Source organism: Erpetoichthys calabaricus, chromosome 1, assembly GCF_900747795.2.
Source record: "Erpetoichthys calabaricus chromosome 1, fErpCal1.3, whole genome shotgun sequence".
Taxonomy (NCBI): domain Eukaryota; kingdom Metazoa; phylum Chordata; class Cladistia; order Polypteriformes; family Polypteridae; genus Erpetoichthys; species Erpetoichthys calabaricus.
This window is the reverse complement of record NC_041394.2, coordinates 315,987,804-316,008,095: the sequence shown is the minus strand read 5'-3', so window position 1 is coordinate 316,008,095 and position 20,292 is coordinate 315,987,804. Positions and strand designations below refer to the sequence as shown.

The 20,292-nt window shown below is 38.5% G+C and overlaps 1 protein-coding gene and 1 long non-coding RNA gene across 3 annotated transcripts in view; one reads left to right on the top strand and one right to left on the bottom strand.

Annotated features, from left to right (window-relative positions):
* Positions 1–20,292, top strand: part of LOC114663838 (uncharacterized) — a 76,770-nt gene that overhangs the window by 32,346 nt on the left and 24,132 nt on the right. The window lies entirely within an intron of this gene.
* Positions 1–20,292, bottom strand: part of pnpla3 (patatin-like phospholipase domain containing 3) — a 50,948-nt gene that overhangs the window by 12,669 nt on the left and 17,987 nt on the right. For both annotated transcript variants that reach the window (XM_051929073.1, XM_028817749.2), the window contains 2 exons: positions 8,768–8,977; positions 5,781–5,841 (listed from right to left, as the gene is read on the bottom strand). In XM_051929073.1, the coding sequence (XP_051785033.1) occupies positions 5,781–5,841; positions 8,768–8,977 (271 nt within the window). The remainder of the gene's footprint in view (positions 1–5,780; positions 5,842–8,767; positions 8,978–20,292) is intronic.

Genomic DNA, 20,292 nt, shown 5'->3' with positions numbered 1-20,292 from the left:
AAATTAACAAGAAAGCTAAATATTTTGCTGCTTTAATTTTCAATGAAATGAAAAAAGCTCTCCAAGAGAAAACCTCAATGAAGAAGAAACAAAAAGGAGAAACCCTCATTTATAAAGGTTTGCTGCAGATGACTTAACTGAAAATAAATGAATAGTTCCTATGTGTATACAGTAATCCCTCGCTATATCGCGCTTCGCCTTTCGCGGCTTCACTCCATCGCAGATTTTATATGTAAGCATATTTAAATATATATCGCGGATTTTTCGCTGCTTCGCGGGTTTCTGCGGACAATGGGTCTTTTAATTTCTGGTACATGCTTCCTCAGTTGGTTTGCCCAGTTGATTTCATACAAGGGACGCTATTGGCAGATGGCTGAGAAGCTACCCAACTTACTTTCTCTCTCTCTCTCTCTCTCTCTTGCGCTGACATAGGGGGGTGTGAGCAGGGGGGCTGTTCGCACACCTAGACGATACGGACGCTCGTCTAAAAATCCTGAAAGATTATCTTCACGTTGCTACCTTCTGTGCAGCTGCTTCGTGAAGCGACATGCTGCACGGTGCTTCGCATACTTAAAAGCTCGAAGGGCACGTATTGATTTTTGCTTGAAAAACAAACTCTGTCTCTCTCTCTCTCTCTGTCTGCTCCTGACGGAGGGGGTGTGAGCTGCCGCCTTCAACAGCTTTGTGCCGCGGTGCTTCGCATACTTAAAAGCCAAACAGACCTATTGATTTGTTTGCTAGAGATTGTATTCTCTATCTATGTGACATTCTGTGCTCCTGACACGCACTCCTTTGAAAAGGAAGATATGTTTGCATTCTTTTAATTGTGAGACGGAACTGTGATCTCTGTCTTGTCATGGAGCACAGTTTAAACTTTTGAAAAAGAGACAAATGTTTGTTTGCAGTGTTTGAATAACGTTCCTGTCTCTCTACAACCTCCTGTGTTTCTGCGCAAATCTGTGACCCAAGCATGACAATATAAAAATAACCATATAAACATATGGTTTCTACTTCGCGGATTTTCTTATTTCGCGGGTGGCTCTGGAACGCAACCCCCGCGATGGAGGAGGGATTACTGTAATACATATTTATCTATTTGACTTATGCCTGTATTCCAGCAACTTGCAACATCTGAGGTACAATTTGTTACATTACTTTTATTTTTTGCAGCACAGGCAGGTGAAGTGACTTCCTCAGGGTCACACAATGGTGTCAGTACCAGGATTTGAACTGACAAGCTCCGGGTTTGCTGAAATATTACTGAAGAAAGAAAAAAAAACGGGCAAACGGGGCTATGCATACAAATGTCCATCCATCCATTATCCAACCCACTATATCCTAAATACAGGAGCCAATCCCTGCCAACACAGGACACAAGGCAGGAAACAAACCCCGGGCAAGGTGCCAGCCCACCGCAGGGCGCACACACCCACACACCACGGACAATTTAGAATCGCAAATGCACCTAACCTGCATGTCTTTGGACTGTGGGAGGAAACCGGAGTACCCGGAGGAAACCCAGACAGACATGGAGAGAACATTCAAACTCCAAGCAGGGAAGCGAACCCGGGTCTCCTAACTGGCACCTTTCACTGCGCCACCATACCGCCCGCATACAAACTTAAAAGGTTTAAATAAAACAAAAATATATACCTTTATTTTTACTTCCTTAACTTGTGGAGGGTGTATCCTGTAGCAAAGCCCTAACTTTTTTCATGAAAGCCCCTTTCAGCCAATAAGCCTTAAAAACAGGTGTAAAGCTAAACTTGCAGCACCGCTATTCAATTACACTTGCCTAATGCCTCTCCTAAGCAGAAATACTGTGGGATCTGGGCGTCCGTCAAAGCATCAATCACAGGCCCGATTAGAAAGCGGGAAGCTGTGATTTGTCATCTCCCTCCCATGTAACAATCACAGCCCGTGTTACAACGCACTATGTATGTATGTATATGTGTGTGTGTATGTATGTGTGTATATGTATGTGTATATATATGTGTGTGGATGTGTATATGTATATATATATATATATGTGTATATGTAGATATGTATATGTATATCTATGTTTACATAACCTCTTTAACACACTACTTCTCCGCTGCAAAGCGCGGGTATTTTGCTAGTATTATATATAAGAAGGAAATAAGAAAACAAGGCCAATGTATAAATTGCCAAATTGCCATAGCATATGAGACACAGATGTGTGTTCATCACCATCAATGACTTGATAATTATACTCTACACAAGTGTTTTTCAACTGGTGCGCCATGGAACTAAGAGTGTAGTGCTCCTGGATCCAGACCAGAGAGAGAGACTAACTGGAGAAGCCAACATAAAAGCAGCACCGTGATCACCGTTTTGCAGACACAGCACTTAGTGAGCACTGTAGCAGTCAGGAGACGTGTCAGGGGTTCATCTTCCTGGGTGCAGGTTTACAAGCGACTCTTGCAGAGCTGAGAGCCAGTAGGCATATGAGTTGTCTCTAACCCTGGGTCAGTAGAGGGAGGCCCGCCTGTTAAGAGTGGGCAAAGTGGATGAAACAAATGGAAAATGCATCTAAGCTGCTCACTAAGTACTGTTTCTGCAAATGTCAATCTCTGAGCTGCTTTTTTTCAACCGCCAGACCCTGTCACGCCGCTTCGGACAATTTAGCACATCAAGGAGATTGGTTGGTAAAACCGTGTTGTGCTTTGGGAGTTTTTGGGTTACAAAAAGTGTGCCACCATAGATAAAAATTTTGGAAAACACTGCTCTACCTACACGTTTGCTCCTGCCACGCTGAAAAAGATATGTTTAGCTGCTATCTCACTGTACATTACTTAGATGGTTATGGTACTTTTTTTGCATTAATTAGCAAAGATACTGCAAGCTGGAATAATAGAAATGTAATGATTATTCCTACTTGTTTTGTAGAATATTGTTATTATATTAGGGCAGTCAGCACTGTAAGGTACCTGGCAGATTGAGTTATGTAGAGGTACTAGCGACTTGTTTTGGTTTTAGTGCCACTCAAAGATACGTTATTTAGAACTTATGCGATACTTATGTGATTCGATCTTCTTACGTAAGCATCAAATGGAGAGAAAAAAAAAATATATATATTTTTACCTTTACATCTTTTCTCTAGCATTGTACCGGGACTGCCGTAAACCCTACTCCCAACCCCCTTTCCTCCCACTCCACTGCACCTATGTGAGTATGTGTAAATCAAGAAAATGAAGACCAGTGTTATGTACTGACATGTGACGTATTCTTGTGAATTACAGAATGCAAAATTGTAAACCTACACACACAACCCCCACCTACACACCCCCACACACACACTGGATATAAAAAGTCTTCACACCTGTGCCAAAATCTTTGATTTTGTGCAATAAAAAAATTAAACCAAGATAAATCCTGTCAGAATTTACTCCACCTTTATTGCAAAAATGTAATCTATACAAAGAAGGTGAAAAAGGAAGAGAAAAAAAACCCTTACAAAAACCTAGTTTGCACACCCTTTAATAATCAAGGATGTGGCTGCATTCAGAACCAACGGCCCAAAGCATACATCAAAATCAACAAAGCAATGGCTTCAAAGGAGGATCAATGTTCTGGAACAGCTCAGCCAAAGCCCAGACCTTAATCCAATTGAAAATATGTCGGGTGACCTAAAGAGAGCTGTGTGCAGGAAATGCCCTTGTAATTTGACAGATCTGGAATATTTTTGCTAGGAAGAGTGGGCAAAAATTGCCAAGTCCAGATGTGCCAAACTGATAGACTCTTAGCGCAAAAAGACAAGGTGCTGTAATAAAATCAAAAGGTGTTTCAACTAAGTATTAGTTTATGGGGTGTGCACACTAATGCAACCAGTTTTTTGTAGGATTCCCCCCAAACCCCCCATAAACAATTTCTGATTTGTTTTCACCCTATTTGCAATTAATATGAAATTCTGACAGGATTTATCTTGGTTTCGTTTTTTTATTGCACAAAATCTATGATTTTGGCACAGGTGTGAAGACTTTTTATAAAAATAAATTTGTACATATATAAAATATACATATATTACACATACAAATGTGTACATACACTATATGCAAAATGTATTTACAATTATAATATTTATGCACACTGCTTGTTATAGTACAGTGTTTGTTCTTATGACTGACTGCTCAACAACCTTAGAGAATGTGTGTTGAAACTGTCCCTGAATCCTCTGGTGTGAATGCCAATGATCTTGTACCACTGAAATGAGGAGAAGAAAGAGAAAAAGTAGCCGTGTTGGATTGCCAAGGTCTTTAATTGTACTGTTGGCCCTTCTAAGGGAGAGAGTACTGTATATGCCCTGAATAGAAGGCATCTCAGTGCTGGTATGTACCACCTTCAGCACACTCTGTAGTGCTTGGCACAAGATGGGAAAACATGTGCCATGCCAGGGTTTGATGCAGCCAGTGAGAATGGACTCTACTGTGTATCTATAGAAGTTAGTGAGGACAGATTAATAAATGTGAGCTGTCCTCAGATGTCTGAGGAAGTAAAGACGCTTGTAAACCATTTTAAAAGAGCTGAACTATGTCGTGCTTACTCCAGTTTGTCAGTGAAAGTCACTCAAAGAAATTTAAAACTGCTCACGCTTTCAGTAGCTTCCCCTCTGGTGTAGATGGAATTGTGGCTTAATTCTGAGTATTGGCACTATCCTTTTATAAAGTATGCTATATTATTTCCATATACTATTAAAAATCATATAGGGTTAATTTAACAAGAGAGAAAAGAACAATGTATTGTCAAGATCTCTGGATAAGATAACTGTCTCTTGTTAAATTAACCCTAGCCTGAATGAATCTATTAATTTTTTACATTCAAAATTTCTCATTTAAATATTTACCAATGTTGTTTCTTGTCCTAGAGTGTGTATATAAACATAGGAATCTCCAGTTTCTGTATTACATCTTGCCTGAAGAAGGGGCCTGAGTTGCCTCGAAAGCTTGCATATTGTAATCTTTTTAGTTAGCCAATAAAAGGTGTCATTTTGCTTGGCTTTTCTCTAAATATGGTTGTAAATTTTTACTTTTTAATATTCAGTCAGAGCAGATAGCATGGTATGGAAGGAAAAAGTGTAGCTGTATTTATCAAAACAGTTCAGATTTTGCCTTGTTTGAAAAGGTTTACAAATTTAAGACAAGAAAGACTTTCATAATTTTTATTTGAATGCCTCTACAAAACAAATGACATGCAAACCAGAAGTAACATTCCCATGGGCTTGTGCTTTCAGAGTTTGATTTTTTTTTTAATCCAAGGTAGAACTCTGGGTTTAATAGATTAAACATTCCTTGATAATAAATTTGCCTGATTGTTTATACTGTTGCCTTCTTGTTTTTGTAATTCTCGATGAAAGGCTATTATAATCTCCTGTGTGTAGTGTAGATTAACCACAGAATGAGAAGTGCAATACTTTATAAGAATATCTAAATGAGATATTGGGACAATTCATCTACTAGTAAACCTGCTTGAAGGACTGATTGTTCTCCAGTTGTTTTTCAAACTTCTGTTAAGCCAAATAAATTACAGGATAGCACTATGCATCACACAGAGCACTAACACATACACATCCTGATCACCAGGCCTATTTAGGGTTACCAATTATACATGCACATTTTTGAGGTATGGACATAAATTTTAATACTGTAACAAAACTCTCCCATATCAAGACAGCTGCTCAAGGCCCACTCTCACCAATTGAAAAATAAACTTAAATTTGTCTCTTCTTTACCAACATAACTGTAAAACACAGGTTTGCTTACTGTTTTCTTTCAGGAAACGAAGGGTATCATTGTATCCTTGCTGGCACATGTCTGCTAGTATCTGTGAGAAAAACAAAAAATATTATAATGAGAAATAATCTAGGGACATGATTATTTTGCCCAAGTCCAGGTTAAATACAGTAGATGAAAAAACAAAGAATGGATTTATCTTTAACCTGGGAAGAATGTATTTTTTCTGACAACTATATTAATTAATATGTAGTTTTTAATATCTGGAAAACATTTCGGATTAAATCACTTAGAGATCTGTACATAGACAACATCTTTGCATCCTACGAACAATTACATTACAAATTTAACTTTCCAGCAACACATTTCTTTCACTATCTTCAAATTAGAAACTTTGTTAAAAGGAACCTGCCCGATTTTCCTCATCTCCCACCTTCCTCTATGCTGGAAAAAAATATTGTTCAGTTTCGAGGACTCGGACAGCATTTCTGCAATATATAAAACCATTTTACAGTCCCTCCCTTTCAAAGATCCAAGAGGACAGTGGGAAAAGGATCTCTCACTCAACATCTCAGAAAAGGAGGGGAAGGTAGCAATGCAGAGAATTCACTCGAGCTCCATATGCGCAAAGCATACAATTATTCAACTCAAAATTACATATTGAGCGCATCTGTCTCGTTTAAAATTGTCCAAAATGTTTCCAGGGCAAGATCCAACCTGTGAACGCTGCAATCAAGTTCCAGCCTCACTGGGTCACATGTTTTGGGCCTGCACCAAATTAACATTCTGGACCAAAACCTTTAAATACCTTTCAGGCAGCCTTGGTGTCACAATCCCTCCTAATCCACTAACAGCTGTGTTTGGTGTACTTCCAGATGGGCTTAAAGTGGAGAAGGACAAACAAACTGTAATTGCCTTTACTGCACTATTGGCACGCAGACTTATCTTGCTCAACTGGACGAATCCTAACTCTTCTCTTTTAAGTCAGTGGGTAACTGATGTTTTATACTAATTGAAATTGGAAAAAATCAAATTCTCACTTAGAGGATCTGTGCAGAACTTTTTCAAAACCTGGCAGGATCAATAACATTTTAGATTAAGCTCTTAAAGCACTGAGGAAGCAGATTCTCTTCCCATTTCTTTTTCTTCTCCATTAATCTTTATCCGCGTATTAAACTCAATTTACTTATTTTTACTAGCTTTAAGTTTTACTTAGGCCATTCTCTCAGGGGTGGGGGTTGATTTTTGTAAAAATTAATCTATTTGTTTGGAATGATTACAATATAAGTAATTAAATTTAAAAAAAATACACATAGGCTCTCCTATAGGGAGGAAAGTATTGCAGGTATTACACAACTATAGCTGCTGAAATAGTTATAGCTGTGATAATTAATCCTACACAAGATGATCAGTAAAGATGTACTGTAACACATGCAATTAAATTTTATAGACACTAGCTGGCCCAGTGCTTAAAATCTATGTGCAGAAGAGTCATCTTATACAGAGTGGAACTGCAGTCCACAATTCCAATGGCACCATTCGTGAGATGATCATGAAGGGCAACATTCATGATTTGCTAAATTTCAAGATTTTTGTAGAGTACACTAATAAAGTGTACTGCATTTTTCATTCTAATAGATGGTGTATACAAAACATTCCTTTAACCTAATAAAGTAAATTTTATATAGAAGAATAGGAAAAAAAAAAAAAAAAAAAGAAGAAGAAGTACAGGCAGTCCCTGGGTTACGTACGAGATAGGGACTGTAGGTTTGTACATAAGTTGAATTTCTATGTAAGTCGAAACAGGTACATTATTTTAATAAATGCTATTGTTGACTGTAACCAAGTGCTCTGCCAATGAATGATGGAGTTTCACCTCTCTCTGACCTTTTTATTATTTCTACTTTATTTTCAATGGTAACGGTTTTTCTCTTCCGTACTATATCACCAGCACTTGCATCAGATTTGTGTTTCAGAGACATTCTTGAAGGGTGAAGACAAAAGGTTAAGATGAGCTCTTCTGCACAGCACTGTACACGCTATAACAGCAGGATGGCACCCATCGTCAACATGTCTGATGTACTGACAAGAGACAACTTCCAGCTATGTGCTTAACAATACAAGCAGGCTTGCTATTGAGAATGAATGGGGCAGCGAGGGGCGGTTCATCACCCGTCCACCACACAGTCACCTCCACTACAGTATGCTGCCTGTAGCGTCCGCCCAGCGAGAACGAACACGGTGTGGCCAAAGGCGGGTAGTGAATCGCCCACCACCGCCCCCATTCAACAGGCAGCCACCCGGTGCACACTACAATGCTACCCCCCGCCAACCTGTTCACCCTCAATGGCCTCCGTTCAGCCACAACCAGGTCACCGCTTGCAGCATTACCAGCTGCCCACTGAGAATGAATGGGGCAGCCATGTGTGATGGGCGGGCAATGAAACGCCCCCCTCCACTCCATCGAGCCTGCGTCCAGTCAGAAGCAGTAGCTGCAGCGGCGTAGTGGGCAGGCAGCGAACCGCCCCATCAAGCCTCTGTCCTACACACGAGCGATAGCTGTGGCCCCTGTGACTATGGACCACAGGTCACCGCTTGCCACCACCTGAGGGACAATACACTGCGTGAGCAGTGAAATCGCCCCCCTCCAGCCACTGTTTGCAGTGTCCCCAGGCCGAAGATGACAGAGCGGCAGTTACTGAGGCGCATGCGTCGCAGCTGCGGCCCCGTTCGTAAGTTGTAGGTCGGATGTCCGTAACCTGGGGACTACCTGTACAAGGATTAAAAAAAAAAAGACTGACTGATGCCATAATATTGGGTGATGGTTTGGTCACACAAGTCTCAAACTCATCTGGGGAAAGCAACATGCTCTCTTTATGGCTGTTAATGGAATTAGCATTTTAAAACACACACACATGCCACTATTTTCTTAATTTTCTTGATACAAGTTTGAGTGAGGGCAAGATCCTATCTCAGATGCTACATATTTTAAACCAAAAAGCATGATCATTGCATACCTTGGGCTCGGGAGGAAAAAGTGCCCTTGTCAGCCTGTAGAGATTCCCCAAGCTGAACTGAATGCTTGTGTTCGTCACACGTAATTCATGGAAATTAGTGGAGTTATCTCTAGGACAAATGTCGCTTTCTCCAGAGAATGGAGAAATTGTAATGGTATTCTTCAGTTCATACTGAGGAAGGTTATTGCTGATTCCACCATCCACATAACGCTAAAAGACAAAAGAAAAAAAAAATGTAATTTAACTCCACACCTGCAATAACTGGTAAAGTATTTGAACCTAGGACTATGGAGCATTTCTTAAATACAGACAAATCAACACACTTGTTACCTGTCTGAGATAAATAGTAATATTTTTAAATATTCTCAACCGACATTGCAGGCCTTTATTTCTCTTTGCTCACCCAAACAATGAGTTTTGCTGTACTCACTCTTGATTAATCAACCAAATATCTCAATGTATAATTTGAATTTTTTTTTTTAATGGTTACTGATAATTGATTTGATCAGCACTGTGCAATATTTTCTATGAAAGTCACTATATGAAATGAAAACTTACTGAAGCCACTACTGATATTTTTAGCTGTGCTGTAATAGAGTAAATGCACCTTTTTTGTCTTCTTAAGGCTATATGGTAGACAGATTCAACTACTGGAGGTTGAAGTGGTTAAATATAGATATGAGAACTAGTTTCTTGCCAGAAATATACCCAAGCTTCTCATTCGTCTAAAACTGGAATAAATGGATACTAAAATGGGTCAATGGATTGATTACTTGTAACTAACCATAAACTAAGGATGCAGTTAGGGTACAGAATCTTAACTATTGATGAAGGCATTGGGAGGAGATGTGAAGAGTACCCCTGTAAAGTCGTATTAATGGGAGAATCTAAGTTCAATCAAGGCATGTCCTTTAGTACAGCCAGGCTTTTTAGTGTGCAACAAAATGTTGTGAAAATCGCCAAGACCAATCAATAACAACCAACTGTAACATCTGAATGGATATTTAACCAAGACCATGATTTAACCTAATCTCAAATGCAAACCGGTTGACTGGTAATTACTAGTTGTTCATCACAGAATACAACTACAATAGTTACTTTTCAATCCTCTTTCTTCCATGCCATCAGCAGTAACCAAATGGCCTCCTGCCTTAAATATCTGCCTAGGCCTAGACTAAAGAGAATGATACATACTTTTAAAAAGTTAAGGTTCAGTTTTGAATTTTATATTTTAAACTTTTATCCTAGTAGTTCCCATTTACACAGGTGGGCACATTTTTAAAACATGAAAGGAAGCAAACACAACAAGTAAAAAATAAGGTACTGATAATCATATAGTATAACAAAATAACTTGCAATAAAAATGTTATCTGCCCCTCACCTGACAGGCTTAATAAAGACTAGCCACAAATCTAACTTGGTGGAAAAAAAAACACTAAGAGTAGGATAAGAATGTACTGAAAAAGTGCAAATTAAAAGTATTGGTTTCTTTAAAAAAAAAAAAAAAAACCTCCCAAACAGAGCTGGCACTGTGCCAGACTTCCAGAACACCTGCCTATAATTTTATCAGCACAGAATGAGCTTCTGGAGTATTTGCAATAAAAAAATAATAATCAAAGACACTTGTGCAAGTTCTTGAACCAGATCCCTTCTTGAAATTTTATGCTTTTCTAATATGCACATTTTTATTTTAACTAATTTTACATACAAAAGCATGAAATGTATCTTTTCAATTATATCTATAGAGACAGCAAGTTTACATTTCACAATAGTATATATAATCCCTGATATGTATTACCCACCAACATGCCAGTCACTTTGTCTGAATATTACAAAGCAAAAATTTACAACCATATTTAGGTAAAAGTATAAGAAGTTGTTCAATTTTATTCCTCCACAAAATGGGTATTGTGTTTGTCACTGTGACAGCAACCAACTAAAGGCTGCATACTGTATTAAGTGGAAGAGTAGGTCTGTGATATGGTTTGCTAGTAATCCACAAAGGGAGAAAATGAATCATGCATCGTAAAATAGTTTTATTCCTAAGCTTTCAACAACCTACTAGGTGTCATAATAATGTCTATTAAGCCTGCATATGCTGTTTTCATATCCAAATATCTGTTGATGTGATTCAGCCAGCTCTCTGGCATTTTAGTATTAGCCCTGAAGTTTACTTGCACCATTCCCAATTAAACATGTGTCCAGTTGAACTTGGATGTGCATATATGTGAGATCGTGGGGCTTTCCTTCTGACAGCATTGTGATATTCTTGTATGCAAGTTGCAAGCGTTTTACATATACGCAGTTCAACCAGACACATGTTGAAATGGGACACAGTGTAAGTAAAATTCAGGGTTAATACTAAAAGTGCCAGAGAGCTGCTTTGAATCATGGCATGAAAATGCCATCAAACAGACATGTGGACATGAACCCAGCATATGCAGGATTAAAAAGAAGGACACTTGAATAATAAAAAAGACTTCATGACCAACAGCCTCCAAACTAGTGCTGGGCGGTATGACCAAAATTCTGCATGAGTGGATGTTTAACCACATTTTCCACTGCAGTTTCTGCAGTAGACTTGCTAAGAATAACCTATTCCACGGTCATGAGAATTGTACAAAAAAACATTTTAATGTGCACACACACGTATTAATACAGGTTTGCATGGCCCCATAAAGTGATAGTTTTCAAGGGGGTGGCACTAATGAAGAGAAGGAATCACATTGCATGACAGCTGCAGTCAAAATATAGAACCTTTTTATTGAACAAATTTTGCAAACAACTTAAACTAAAATTTTGACAACATATTTTCAACCATCCAGAGAGGCATTTAGACTTAGTAAAATATCCAGAAGTGCTGGTCAAAAGTTGTATTGCACTGAACATGTCTTAGAAAAGGAATAAATAGTAAATATTTTTTGTAAACCAACTACACTTTCTGTTAATGTTAACAATCCCTGTCCACTGACACATTAGCTATATGGATTGTAATGGTGTTGGTTCTCGATCCACCGCTTGCTTTTTTTGTTGTAGGCAGTACCTTCGGCAAACGCGTCCGACTCGAGTGTCCTTTAGCTTTTTCAGTTTTACATGAGGACATGGAGGGTGCCAATCTTCGTTCCATACATTCATGGTACACCAAAGCATGTTTGCGGCTAAGGTGGTGCAGCAAATTGCTCATGTTTTTATGCAGTACTGGCACTTCTCACAAACTCACCGTAGTGTAACGACACATGTGTTACTGGCTGCAATCTCCTTGAAATCATACAGAGGTTACTCTGTTCTGCAATCCTAAAATGCATGCATTTCAAAGCTTAACCATGTGCAGGGAAAGGACTCCAAGTCTAAATTCTGTCCATCTTGCACCTTATACAAGATAACTCCTGCCTGACTTCAGAGGAAAGAGGGAAAAAAAAAAAAAAAAAGAGCAGAAACACTGATTGAGGGTGGTTAAGGGGGGAAGGTGGTATGCCAAAGTAGCTGCATTCAGTTTGAGTCTGATAATGGAGGAGGAAATATTCCTCCTACACATTAGAGAGATTCAACTGTGTTAATTTGACGAATTCTCATTGAGAGGGATAAATAGATGTTTTGGTACACGTACTATAGTACATCAAAGGTCCAGGGTGAAGAAGAATCAAAAGTGTCACTTTTGGCAGGAAAAGTCTGGATTATGTGCAAATAGTGTTTGGCATGTAGTATTAAATATTGATGGGTATTAGTAAAGCACAAAACAGCAATACCAGAAAGTGTTAGGACTCTTGAAGGACCACCCACCTTTAAAAGATACTACACTGTTCAAAAAAACAGCAAATATAACCAAAACTCCATCCAGGATTATAAAACCAGCCTTTGTTCAAACTGGATAGTATACTTCGTTTGTAAGTGAACAGTAGGGTTGGAAAGTGATTAATCCAATTAAAATCAAGCAAAAAGTTGTACTCTTGTACTACTTTGTACAGGAGATCACATGAAAGATATATAAATACTGAAATTACTTAAATTTACTTTAAACTTAAGTTTTGCAGATGGATCAAGTAATTCCACAGGATGCTTAAAGTGATATTGTGTAGTGTATTAACAGGCAGGTTGCAATGTGTGTACTTTATTTACAAATCATCAATTCTTTCAGCATGTGAATCTTTTGAAGTACATCTGATGTGTTCTCAGTGCTTTAGCAATAGAGCGGACCAATTTTCATAAAATGTTTAAAATAAAAAAAAATTTTAAAACTCTGCTGAAAAACAAAGGAAAAAAAAAAAACGTATTACACGCAACAGCAGTACAACATACAGTGGTGCTCAAAGTATGATATTTGATAGCCCTGGGATTAAAGGAGTCAAGTCAAGTTGGAGAGCATGCACTGGTACAGTGCATTGCCACACCCACTACATGACGAAACAACTCGGGATCCCAGTTGGCAACCCCCCAGGCAGACACGCAGTGCAGTCCCACCCCCCAGAAATGACCATCTATCTGCCGCAGTCAGGTGTTACGTGGGCGACACATTGGCCTGGTCCAGCCACTCGGGTCCCCAACAATGAGGATCTTACGAGCTGGATCACCCTCGGGGAAACGAGCCACATGGCCATAGTGCCGTAACTGATGCTCCTTCACAATGCAGGTAATGTGCCTCATTCGGGACTCCATGAGTAACCGCTCATTCGACACAAAGTCAAACCAACAGTACCCAAGGATTTTCTGGAGAGACACAGTACCAAAGGAGTCCAGTCTTCGTCTCAGGTCACTGGATAGCGTGCATGTCTCGCAACCATATAGCAAGACAGGAGCACCAGGACTCAAAAGACTTGGCCCTTCGTCCTTTTGCATAGATATCGGGAGTGCCACACACCCCTTTCCAGCGACCTCATGACCCCCCCATACTCTCCCAATCCATCTACTGACTTCATAGGAAGAGTCACCAGAGACATGAATGTCACTGCCAAGGTAAGTAAACTTCTCAACAAGGTCGACACTCTCTCCGCAAACAGACACTGCTGACGGCTGTGCCCAAGAGGTCATTAAAAGCCTGGATCTTGGTTTTTATCCAGGACACTCACAAGCCCAGGCACTCAGACTCCTCGCTCAGTCTCTTGAGTGCCCCGATCAGAGCCTCCATTGACTCCACGAAAATTACAGCATCGTCAGCAAAGTCAAGATCTGTGAAGAGCAGTCACAAAAATGAAAAAGAAAAAAAAAAAAACTTAAAGTGAAGGCATCAGTGTCATCAAGGTAAGGGTCAGAATTTCCTATCACTTATTTATGCGATTTTAGAGACTCGGCAGATCTGCTGCAAGGCAAAGTTCACATAAGATAAAGTTGTTTTTATGGCCCCAGACCAAGAAATACTAGAAGGTAATTTCAAAAATACTTGTGGCACTTTTACCACCCAAGCTGAAAATATTAAATGGGAAGCTTGTTGGGCTTTGGGTTATCTGGTTAGTTACACATTAGGACAATTGCAATGAAATACAACATACTTTATTTTGTTATATGAAGGAAAACTATTAGGGAGAAAAAAAAAAATCCCCAAACATGCCTTTGTTTCTCTGTTAATATTTCTGGGGCACAAAGCAACCACTTTCAGGATTACATCCTTTTCCTCTATTTGTGAATTAATGAAGAAAAAAACAAAAGATGTGCCAGTGTCTTTTATTGTCACAGTTAACTATCAAACCTGTCCATGGTAAGACATGTCTTCATCCTCAACAAAAGAAGCAGCCCTACTAAGCATAAAAACCACATGATTAAAGCCAAGCAAATTTGCCTGCTAGAGCTGTATACTGAAAATAGTGAGCCCATCGCTAACGTCTGCTGGGGACCTTGCAAACCTAAATACCATGGCTATTTACAAGAATCACTAGCTTTTTCTACACCTGGGTTAGGCATATCAGACCATGGAGTGGGCAGACAAATTCTCTTGTATAGATTTTCTCACAGCTCATCATCGCTACACTACTCATACAGCATTTAACAGCCTGGTAAACCATGTAGTGCATACACTAAATCCTAATTGTAAAAAATAGAAAGATGTTGGTCTCCAAACTGTGCATTATATAGAGGTAATAACAATTAGCCTCTGCCTGAAGCTAACTTTTTAAAGAGTTTAAAACTGAATAATATACTGATTAACCCTTTATTTTAAATTAAGTTGGGACATGTAACTGCTGCTTTGGTGCATGGCAATGATTGACAAAGTCTTACTTTTTTATACTGATGGCAAATTACTTTTATTGTCCATTGACTCATTTTAACATTTTACCATGTCTTTCTTCCTGGAATCCCACTTCTAACTGAAACCCACTCACTAAATTGTCCCTGTATTTATGTGTAGGTATAAGTAGGCCTTGGGATGGACTGACACCCCATCAAGAGCAAGTGCCTCATGTATAAACGGTGCGTACACCCGTTTCCATGCTCACATCGCGATGTATAAAAACTAAACGGCGTAAAACCACGCACATTCTCATGTGAGCTCAAACCATAGTGTACACAAGTTTTCGGCTCAGTTTTGCAAACTGGCAGCACCCAGTGTCAAAGCAGTGCTACTGTTCCTGTGTGGTACCCCTTTATTTGATTCACATCCCTGATGCGGCTTTATCAAATACCCTGAAATTAACCGCATATCATTTTTTAGTTCAAGGCATCCGATTGTAATCAACCTGCAACTATATAATGGTGTACCGAATGGCCAAACTATTCCAAATACCATAGCCATTTTAACGTTCTTACTATCAGTGCACCACTAACCCAGTGTATCGGAGTGTAATCACAGCTCTACAGCAGCTGATCTGAAAGCTCTATGGCAGATTATGTCAAGAGTGGAGAGAAATATCGGGGTACAGCATCTAGCACACGCTGCCTCAGCCATGCACACAGTCTATTTGAACTTCTTCCATTTGGCAAAAGCTTCAGAGCCTTTCCTGTATGGACCTCGCGGTTTCATCCCAAGAGCTATAAATGCACTCTAATCAGTCCATCAAGTGCTCCTGGTAGAACTGTTTGTATATTTTTCACTGTTTATCCTGTTGTTTTATCATTTTATAGGAAAATAAGTTTATGGAGGATTTGCATATTGAATCTCTTTGTACCATACAATAACAATAAAGGAATTCAATTCAGTTGAGAGCGCATATTTACAGATGATGACGACTGCCTTCTAAGTCGATTTAGATTTCCAGGCGCTATCTTCGTGGAGCTCTTGATATCATTTTAAAGATGAAATGCATTAAAGTATACTGTATATATTACATTATATACATTGTTAACTTAATTTCAATGATATATATTGTCAATGATTAAATAAGCGAGGATTCAGTGGCGCAGCGTCAGCAATGAGCTGGCGCCCCATTCAGGGATTGTTCCTGCCTCGCGCTGTATGCTTGCTGTGACCCTGGATGGACAGATGGATAAAATAAACAAACATGTACTACGAAGATATTTCAATGTTCCTTAAAAGTTTTGAAGAATCAGCATTCTAAGCTTACAGATGAAATTTATTAAAGATCCGATTGTGTGGCGATTGGTTATTTGGAGAAAGAAAAGGAAGGACAGGAATCGGGGGTTAGTACATTTGAAAAAGACAATACTGCTGCAATAAATTATTTTTAAAAAGTAGAATTGTGCACAGGGCAACAAGCATCTTGCGGGAGGCAGGAACAATCTCTGGAAGGGGTGCCTGCTTGTTGCTACCACTACGCCTCAATATTTTATACATGCTTTAATTTCTATCCTCATTAAAATGATATCATCATGAATGTAATGTATTCCGTGTCCTGTCGGCGTAAGAGAAAGCCCATTTAAGAAGCACGTACTGATTCACACATGTAAGAGTACACAGAATACGAAACATTTAACGTGCTACTTTAGTTACGATGGGATTTGAGAAACTGTTAAATTACAACGAATTTAAGATGAAGTTTAGGACGTTCTGCTTTAATGGCAAAATAAACTATGTGATTAAAGTGGAAATTTCTACGTTTTTTCTCACTGTATCCCAGTTTTTCTTTTCTCTGTACCGTAATACGCTTCCATATGACACTCACAGCTACTTTGATATCTGACCACTTCTTATTTATTTCGGGCACTTTCTGAACTTGAACTTGAGTTTCTCCACCACTCTGTCACTCGATCAACTTCCTTTTGTTGTTTATATCACTACTTAAACCAACAAATAGTATGTTTTTCCTTGCCTCTACTTGGTATTAGCTGAAAGTCTTCTTTTTCCCCATTGTCTTTTCATAGAACGCAAAACATAAGGGGCTATTTATACTGATTTGCATATTCAAAAAGACATAATTCTGGGAGGAGTCTGGGTGGAGCGACAGACGCGTGCATGAGTGTTACTTTTCACGCTGACCAGGATTTATGGAGCGGAAGAACGTGGGAGTTGGCTTCTGCACAGATTTATGCATCTGAATTTTTTTGTGCGTATGCACATTTCTACTTTTCTTTATACGCCATGTTTAGTGTGAATTCTTCATACAGCGTTATGCATAAGATCCCTGGTTCTTACCTTGTGTCTGATACTGCAATAATAGGCTTCAGTCTCAGCTGCTCTGAACAGAGTTAAGTTTGTATTAAAATGTTATTATATATTACAGTTGTTAATGTTCCCATCGAGTTTGACAATGCATTGTAAACTAAAAATTTTGCTAGTTCAATCTCTATTCTAGATTGTCAGTGTATCTATCCTGAGAGAGTTGCTAGGCCAGCCCCAATGTTTGAACTGTAAAGATATGGAGAGAAAAGAAAAAACCCACACAAAAAGTTGAAATGAAGAACATTAAGGACTCAATACTCTTAAATCCCATAGCAACAAAACACTATTTGAGGTGGCTTATCTCATTAACGCTAATTCACTATTTAGTCAATCCAAGACAATTAAGATGCGAAAAACATTCTTAAGACATCCTTCTACATATTGGATTAAAAGATAAGCGAGAATGCCACAACATTGTCTTTACAGTGTGTACTTGACATGACATTTGGCCAGATGCATGTTCCAGTTCACTTAAAGAAACAGTATTTCTAATATAAACCAACTACTGTACTTAGTTTATGGGGAAAAAATAACATTATAAGCAGCAGCTCAGTAAACCTGTAAAGATACAACAGTATTAGGGATAATCTACAAAGCCAGGAAGTAAATATTCTTTTAGTTAGAGGTTCTAAAAATCACATTCTTGAACTTGTTTTGACAGGTGAAGACTGACTGCACCATGTAGATAACCCTCATTAGCACAAAATTTCCTACAAACAAAGGGTAGGCACTGAAAAGTACCTTCAACTAAATGCATCATTACAGTAAAGCCCTGTTAATTCTTCAAAAGGATCACACTGAAATGTAACTTAAATTGGATATTTATGCATTCCGGATTTCCCTAATAAATATCTAGAAGCAAATTTGTACTAGTAGAGTCCCTTGGTTTTTTATTAAAATTTTCTAATTTAGGATTGCATAAAGGCCAGCTCTACTGTTTTAAGGGATCTGGTTTCAAATCCCAGTCCATTCCTTGCATGTAGTTTGCAGTTTCTCTGCATGCTCACATTGGTTTTTAGGTACTCCAGTTTCATAATTCAACAATGTATTTTAATAAGTTAATCTGAAACTCTTAATTGGCTGGCACAAGCAATTGCTGTTGTAGTAGTGACGATAAACTACAATGATGCAAAATTACATTACAACTTCTGTAAAGTAGTCATTCCATTTTCAGGTTTGACATCCCAATTGAAATTAAAGAAAATGTATTAAAAGTGTATGTGTTTTAGCAAGAAAAAGTGTAAATATATGGATAAGTTAGACATCTACTTTCTCTATCCTTTTCAAAAATAATATTCAGTAAAACCTATCGCAGTGAAAACTAAGGGCTAAACAAAAACAAGTCCTGGATAGGACTTCGGTGCAAATATACACTTGGCTTTTAGTTGTGTATTTATCCCAATTTTCAGTGTCACATTCTAAAAAGGAAAACCTATGCAAAACACAGGAATCCCATGCAAGCATAGAATGCAACAATGCCAATATTTAAGAACCTGGGACAAAATAAAACACACAAACCAAAATGTGAGCATCAATTTCCAATGTATAGTCTACAAAAAACATGTATGCATTTCAAACCATCTTTACCTAGCAAAAGGTAACAGAGCGGGCAATACTTAATTTAGGAAATCAGCATGCTTTACTTTAACAAGAGCTGGCAACACTGTGTATTCCACAACTTAAACAACTTAGTCTAAAATACAATCTCGTCACAATCAGTAATTCTCAGTCTAGTGTTGAAAAAGTCTTTAATTATTAGAAGAAAGTGGAAAAGAACTCAAATATCAAGTGGATTTCTTTAAATAATACTGCAAAACCTTTAAAGAACCTGTGTTATGAACAGAGGCAGCAGGTCAGTAACCGTATTTGTCTGATTAACATTGATGCATTTGCATAAATTATTTATGAAGTTACTTTGAGTATTCAAACAGTTAAAAATTCTATTAATATATAGGGCAGTAGTCAAGTATGTGGACTGGGAAACAACTTAGTGTGACTCGCTACTCAAATATACTGGTATTGAAATAAAACAAAGGATAAGGGATTTTAGTGTTGCCCGTCAAGGGTATTTACATAAACTGTTGAATGGTTCAAGAACTGCAGCCCTTCTTATACAAGGTGTGATCAAAAAATACAGTGAAGGTTTTAAAAAAAAAAAAAAAAAAAAACATGTTTATTGCAGTAAAAGACTAACAACTTACTAGTCACTCTCAAAATAATCTCCTCCACTTCGAATGCACTTATCCCAACACTCCTGCCACTTTGCGAAGCAGTTCTGGAAGTTTTCTTTCGAGAGTGTCTTTAGTTGGGCTGTTGTGGCTGCCTGGATGTCATCAATGGATTGAAATCGTTTGCCTTTCATGGTCCTTTTCAATTTAGGGAACAGCCAGAAGTCACACGGTGGCAGATCCGGCGAACGAGGTGGATGCGGACACAGCATAATGTTTCTATTCGACATAAATTGTCGTACTAGAAGGGATGTGTGAAAAGTCGCGTTGTCATGATGAAGAATGAAACCATTTCAATATTTTCCTCGGTTATTGATGTTGAAGGACGTCATGATCTTTTCTCGTCTTCTACCAAGTCAGATCCATTACGAAATCGATCAAACCAGTTGTAAACAATCTTAATTGTCGGTGCAGTGTCACCATAAACCGATTTTAACATCTGATGGGTTTCCTGAGCTTTTTGCAATTTGAAACAACATTTCATGTTAATAATGGATATTGAACAACGCATTAACAACAAACTTGAAAAACACAATTGAACTCAACAGTGGCTCACAAACGAATGACAGTATCAAACAAGTTGAAACTTGACACAAACTAGGCTCTAGGATGGACATGTCAGAACCTGCATTGAATTGTTTTGCATTGCTCTTGGATGGTGCTCTGCATCAACATTCACTGTACTTTTTGATCACACCTTGTATGTATTTGCTCCTCAACCCCCCTTTAAGGAACCGGAAGTAACTGAACAA